Below are 7,277 nucleotides of genomic sequence, written 5' to 3'. Positions count from 1 at the left end.
TAAAGATGTTTTCAAGTAGGTCTTTGAAGCAAGATCTTTATTTGCTCTCACTGGTTAGAGGTACCAGTGATCAGTCAGATGTTGAAAGAGTGCATTTTATACAGATTTGGACACAGGCTATTTTTAGAATCAGAATGTACCCTGTTTACCCAAACAAGATTTACATCTAGATTTACATGCATCGCAAAGCTAACGATATTTACACTTATCTGTGAAATTCTAGAAACGCTGTGATGTCCTGCATCTTTGTTTTAGACACAGGAAATGTAGCGGCACGTTTTAAAATAAACCTTCCTGTCTCCAAGTGAAATCTCACACATCAAAAGGCCTGATTAGCATTAGACCTTTTGTTCTAACAGTTGCAGAATACACATTCCCAAAGAAAAGTATTGCAAAGCATTTCCTTGCACCAAGATATGCAAAAGGCTTTCAAATCAAAGACTTATTGTATCAGATATACATCAGATAAAAGGTATTTGCTTTTGAAAGGTTACAACAGAAAAAACAAATTTTCTACCCTGGTCTCAGAAATAACAATGTCCTACCTCACAATATACACAGTATTGCAAAACAAAACTGGGGTTTTCTGTGTTAAACTTATAATATACAGTGTATTGTCAGGATATTTAATGTATCTACTTTGTCCGATGGTTGGCAGTGTAGTTAGATATTTATGAACAATTATAATTATAAACGTATTTACTATTATAAATTTGATTTTAACACGTCACTAATAGTGAATAGGTGGCTTGTCCATTATCTCCTGTGTAGATATATCACAGCTTTTTGTCTTGTGTGGGTGTAAATATAATTCTTCACAGTATCGATTTAAATATGTATATTTGTGTGACAACGTATGCAAAAATAAGGACAATGGTCAATGTCTGGGTCATATTTGTGTATAAAATACACAATGTAACACTAGTACTGTTAAAGTAGATTCATTAATGTAATATTTAGGCTTCTAAATATAAACATACTTTTTTTTTCTCACAGGGGAATTAATGAGCAGGATTCCCACTGAAAACAGAAGATATCTCAGAAATGATCTTGTCATCTGAACACCTGAGTATTCCAATAAGTACTCACCTACAAGTCATATAGACTACAGACATAAATACTTCTTACACTCTAGAGGAGCCACACAAGCTAATTTCAATTTGTGAATAGAAGAAACATTCTACAAATAAGTTGTTACTCATCAGACACATGATGAATCTCACAGGAGAGAAACTCTATCTGTGCATCTGAATGTGATAAATGTTTTACATATAAATCACAACTGATCATACATCAGAGGATTCACGCAGAAGAGAAACCATTTAAATGCTCTGAATGTAGCAAGTGTTTTACCATCAAGTCAGGTCTTGTTCGACATCAGAGGACTCACACATGGGAGAAACCATTTAAATGCTCTGATTGTAGCAAGTGTTTTACCATCATGTCAGGTCTTGTTCGACATCAGAGGACTCACACAGGGGAGAGACCATTTAAATGCTCTGAATGTAGCAAGTGTTTTACCATCATGTCAGGTCTTGTTCGACATCAGAGGATTCACACAGGGGAGAGACCATTTAAATGCTCTGAATGTAGCAAGTGTTTTACCCGAAAGTCAAATTTTGTTGAACATCAGAGGATTCACACAGGAGAGAAACAATTTAAATGCTCTGAATGTAGCAAATGTTTTATCCAAAAGTCAGGTCTTGCGAAACATCAAAGAATACACATAGGAGAGAAACCATTTAAATGCTCTGAATGTAGCAAGTGTTTTATCCAAAAGTCAGATCTTGTAAAACATCAGAGGATTCACACAGGAGAGAAACCATTTAATTGTTCTGAATGTAGCAAGTGTTTTATACAAAATACCCATCTTGTTTCACATCAGAGGATTCACACAGGGGTGAAACCATATAAATGCTCTGAATGTAGCAAGTGTTTTATCCAAAAGTCAGATCTTGTAAAACATCAGAGGATTCACACAGGGGAGAAACCATTTAAATGTTCTGAATGTAGCAAGTGTTTTACTCGTAAGTCAGGTCTTGTAAAACATCAGAAGATTCATGTTCCAGTAATACCCAGTAATACCCTGGAGGGAAAATGTGCAAATTTTCCATAGTATAATAGATACATTTGATTTGAACAAGTTCATTTTAAGTCCGTTAAATCCCATATTATAGCAAGAAAAGTTGTGAAGATATGTGGTTCCCAAATCACTCAGACACGGTATTAGAGGAAAAATAGAAGGATGATTTATTCTGCAGAACAGGATTAAATACAGCACAGCCCCCTTAAAGATAGCAGGTCCAACAAGTGAGGAAATCAGTACAAATAAATCCAGTGAGATATGTTCCACAGAACATCACTGACTTTGGTCAAGAGGTGATGCTCTGCCAGTCACACACGTGTCCAGCTCCCAGGGTAGTCTCTTTTATCACCTCATAATCACACCTTGGGAACTGCCTTCCCAGGGCAGTTGTAAAAGGTCTCGATTGGTGGGCTTCTCAGACTATCCAGCTCCCTCCCCTACCTCCCCAGGTGTCCTCCCTCAGGTGACCCCTGCTGGGTCAGGCTCCTGGCTGTCTGTAGAGCTCACTAGTGGACAATATGGAGCAAACGGAAATAATGGTAGCTTAATTCTCTCAACTCCTGAGTGTTCCCTGTGGAGGTGGAATTTAACCCCTGAAGTACTTTTCCAAGGAGATGTTACAGTTCCATCACTGGTACTTCCTGATAACAACATGGCTAAAAAGAGCAGTCCGGGTATGGCTTAGAATAATGGGTTGTAACACTGGTTCCATAAACCATGTCCGTTTCTTTACAGAAGTGGACTCAATGCGTAATTTATTATAAATTGAAAAAATAGAACTTACAGTCATTTTGTGTAATCAATCAGATACTGTATCATAGGCAAACTGAGGGGGGGGGGGGAGTTTCTAGTGCCTGGAAACCCCCCTCCAAGCCTGGGTCTCTGTATAATTGAGGTGGTTGGACCCTGCTCCTGCTTCACACGGCTCTGCTTGAAAAGGGAGAGCTGTGTGCACCTAACAATAGTGCACGCAGCAATGCCCATGTATATTATGGGGATAGGAAGAGTTGGAGAGCAGCCAAGACGCTGTCTAAAATTATAGCCAAGCCTCCATGCATGCTGGTCACGCCCACTGGTGGCGTGGTGTGAAAACCCCTCTCTACAAATCCTGCGTTTGCCCCTGTGTATTTATTATACTTAAACTTCTATTAAGAACATATATTTAAAATAGGTCTCACTGAAAGAATAAAATACAATGTATAATATATTATAATGATACCACATATATAGATATTATTAGAAAACATTACTAAAAAGCACACACACAACCTCCTAATGGCGCACGGTAGGCCTCAAAATAGATCAAATATCTATTGATACTATAGATCGTAACCTCACTAGCTTTATAAGGGAAATATTAATTCCCAATTAAATTATATAGATAAGTACAGCGCTGAGGGTCTGCAGCACCAATTATAATAATCACAACTCAAAAAACATATATAATAAAGTTAATACATTTATTAATACATTAAACCTGATATCAGAATAGTAAATTTAAAAATCATATATAAAAGCTATTGATGCTGTACAGGAGCCAACAAATATTCACTCTTCAGGAGCAAATATATGTGTAAATATCACCATGCTGCATGTGAAACATATATGTATATAATGAGATGATACATCTGTATATCTCCATGCTTTGTCAGGAGACATATAAAGTGATATTGAAGTGATCCACACTAGCTGTATCCACCAGTTGTTTTATAATTCAGAAGAAGTAATAAACTACCTCCCAGAGGAGATCGCAATTGAAAAAATAGTAAAACCATCCACATATGATAAATGTCACCTGTTTAGCTAGTTAAAGCCATTTTATCTTTCTGTGCCAATAACAAACAGATTTGTGGTATATCTCTACCAGGAATTAGTGACCATAGACAGATGGAACAATGTAACGTACTATACCAGTCAGGGAAGTATCATACACTGCAATCCAAGTTCACACAGACTGCAAGTATCCATCCACTCACGTCTGGAGATGTAAAGTTACTTATCCACTATGCTTGGTTCACACACGGATTTCCAGATAGGTTTCCCAATCCTTCCACTTTAATAACGTGGTCACGATATTATAATGAAGATATCACTCTGTCATCCACTGGATAATAGCTCATTTTCAATTGCTATATTTAGGAACAATAGTACCAAACAGGCTCCTTCCCATAAGGGAATAAAGTTACCATCCAGGCAATCAGAAATATGTAGATAGTCATAACGTGTTTCTTCACCCTAACTGGTGAGTTCTTCAGCGGAAACAATCAGATGAGTCAATATCCTGCAAACACTGACACCTGTAACCTCAATTATATTGAGTCACCTGGTGTCAGTTGACAAAGAAATTGAATGTTCAGATATCTCTGAAGCATTGTTCATTTATTGCAATAGAGACATCCATCAATATAGATAGCACAGCTCCAGAATCTCAGAAGTGAAATATATATCTACTATATAAATGCCTAGTGGCGTGTGTGAAAAAAAAAAAAAACAAGCTGCAGCGCCACCTGCTGGGCAGAGTTATACAGTGACCTATATATTTCTTGAAGGAGAAGTGACAGTTGGGAGTGGGTGGTGGTTGCCGGGGGTGACAGTGGGGCGTTTTTAACACCTTAAGTAGCTTGATGAAGGATGTGGCGATGAAGATGAAGGATGAGGTGATGGAGAAAAATGATGAGGTGGTGACATGTGGACAAAACCACGTTAAAAAAGGGCGCTTGCTTCGGGAAGTAACGCTCTTCCCCTGAGGAGGCCTGGGCTAGGCCCAAATGCATGACAAGAACCTTTTTAACACCTTAAGTAGCTTGATTTGACTAGAATGCATGAGTATCATGCACGGGTTAACTTGTGTGTGTGTATATATATATATATATATATATTGTGTTTCATAATACATGTTATAAACTATATACATATAACGCTTATTCAAGACTCTTTCCAGAATAGATCAGCAGTAAGTTCATCTATTCAGCTAAGAAACAAAAAGTTTCATCTAATTACCTATTTCTAGCCTTGGAAAATAAACCTAATAGTATCTATATTTGGTCACATTACAATATAATATTTGTATTTTATTCTTGCAGTGAGACCTATTATAAATGTATGTTATTGATACATGTTCTTTATGTACCCATTGAGCGCAGTCACTTTTCTTGTTATTTTGTGAGATGTTTTAAGGAGTTTGCAGTCTCCTTGGACATCTGCTTAATCAGGTGTGGTCATTTATATGTTATATTATATGTTCTATGGGATATAACTATAACTATTTGTCCAGTAACAAAAACAAAACTTTAACCCAATGTAATATAATGCACATCATGCTGGTTACATTGTTTACAAGCAAAGACTCATGGAAAATGGATATCACACAATGTTATAGGTCTAAGCCATAGTCACATATATTACATATATACTACCACATTATATGTATCTATAGCCATAATCCCTATAGTGTTAGTAATGAAAAATAACTAAGTAAAGCAGATTCAGCACTGGAGTGAGATTACTGTCACTGACACAATGGTGGAGCTGCTAATTAACAGATCTGTGTGATCACAGAATACACACATGTAGTCTATACAACTGATGGTCTGAGCAGCTCTGTAGCACAAATTATAGTCCCCACATCCATCCCACTCAGTCCTGATTTATCGTTGGTAAATTATTGAACTGTGTGTGCAAATTTGGAGCTACGTACTGGGGTCTGGTTTGTGAATACCGGTATTGGAAGAACAGAACCCCATATTGAGGATTTAGTATTTACTAGTAGATAACTGAAGATTGAGCATCAATATTCTCCTTCGTTAACTTAGGATTCAATAAACTGGTTGGCTAAATTTGCAATAAATCCTTTCCCCGTGGTGAACATTTCACTTTTTCCAAACCGGGACTAATTTTGGTTAATTAATTTTCTCTGAGCATTTATAACATCTGTGTCTATCTGAATTTGAATTCGTGTTTCCAATCATTTTGTATGTCCTTTTTCCTGTATCAATAATTGTCTCATATGCTTCCTATTATTAATATAGTATCATTTTTGTTTTCCTTTTAATGTGGAAACATATTGTAATTTATGTATATATCACTTGCTGCATTGTTCTAGTGCTCTCTGTGTGTTTCGTGTACACTTCTGTGCAGATTACTAATAAAAGGCTTTCCCAGTCATCCTGTCATGTCGGCTTTATGTATCCTTGAACTGATGTTCAAAGTTACCTTAGGCTTTGTAAGAGAATGTAGTGGCAGACATTGCTCACTGAAAAGCAAACTAAATTGTAACCACAAAGGATAAACCGCACCAGGTAGCCCATATATTCCCTCACTGGTGTGCATATCAATAAAACCTTATAATTTCAACTACACACCACGGGGATAGGTGCTCCCGACCATTGAATTGCTTTGGAACATAACAAGGCAGAAAGAAAGAAATTATCAAATGGGGCACTCCATTGGACTGGAAATCAATTTAATGATAAGTAAATTCTAAATTCTGTTAAATACTCCTTTATTAATTAAAATTAAAACATACTAATAGCGAAATATAAAAAGTGAACAATGGATCAAACTGATTGAAAATGAATCTGATAAAATGGACAATAAATAATTGTCCAACCGCGAAACCACTCCACTGATTGTTAAACCTTCTTTATTCCGTAAATACTTGACAACATATTTTATTGCCGTTTTTATAGGTTCCCTAGTTAGTATATTTAGTACCTGTGCCTTGCTTATAACCTCTAATATAACTGATTCACAGTGTTATGACAACTTATATGATACGTCAAATCAATAGGATTGAGTAAGCTCGTTTTTCTAATTATCTCAGTACGACAGCTTATATGATACGTCAAATCAATAGGATTGAGTAAGCTTGTTTTTCTAATTATCTCAGTACGACAGCTTATATGATACGTCACCAGTGTAGAGACATACAGAGTAATTCAACAGAGGAATAAGGCCCTAAAGTATGATAAAGCAAATCTAACAAAATGTTATGATGTACATGGGCGTGAGATTAAACTGTGTTGCTGAGATAATTCATTCTGAAGTCCAGCTTCTTCTTTGTGCATGGATTAATCAAATGTATTGTTGTCATAAATTATTGATGGCAATCTCACTCCATAATATTGCTGAAACCACAGGAAGTGATGGCATACCATGTCTGTATTGCACAAGAATCATGTCAATTATGGTT

At 36.4% G+C, this 7,277-nt stretch overlaps 3 protein-coding genes across 3 annotated transcripts in view; 2 read left to right on the top strand and 1 right to left on the bottom strand.

Moving 5' to 3' along the window:
* Positions 1–5,303, top strand: part of LOC142151016 (uncharacterized) — a 26,065-nt gene extending 20,762 nt beyond the window's left edge. Inside the window, exon 3 of the mRNA XM_075206275.1 lies at positions 997–5,303. Coding sequence (XP_075062376.1) covers positions 1,442–2,116 — 675 coding nt within the window. The 5' untranslated portion in view covers positions 997–1,441 and the 3' untranslated portion in view covers positions 2,117–5,303. The remainder of the gene's footprint in view (positions 1–996) is intronic.
* LOC142151019 (uncharacterized) overlaps positions 1–7,277 on the bottom strand; it is a 570,528-nt gene that overhangs the window by 259,904 nt on the left and 303,347 nt on the right. The gene's annotated exons all lie outside the window — the stretch shown is intronic.
* Positions 1–7,277, top strand: part of LOC142150997 (gastrula zinc finger protein XlCGF66.1-like) — a 378,789-nt gene that overhangs the window by 297,575 nt on the left and 73,937 nt on the right. The gene's annotated exons all lie outside the window — the stretch shown is intronic.

This window comes from Mixophyes fleayi, chromosome 4 (genome assembly GCF_038048845.1).
Source record: "Mixophyes fleayi isolate aMixFle1 chromosome 4, aMixFle1.hap1, whole genome shotgun sequence".
NCBI lineage: Eukaryota > Metazoa > Chordata > Amphibia > Anura > Limnodynastidae > Mixophyes > Mixophyes fleayi.
The sequence above is the reverse complement of the archived record's forward strand: the minus strand, read 5'-3'. Positions and strand labels throughout refer to the sequence as shown.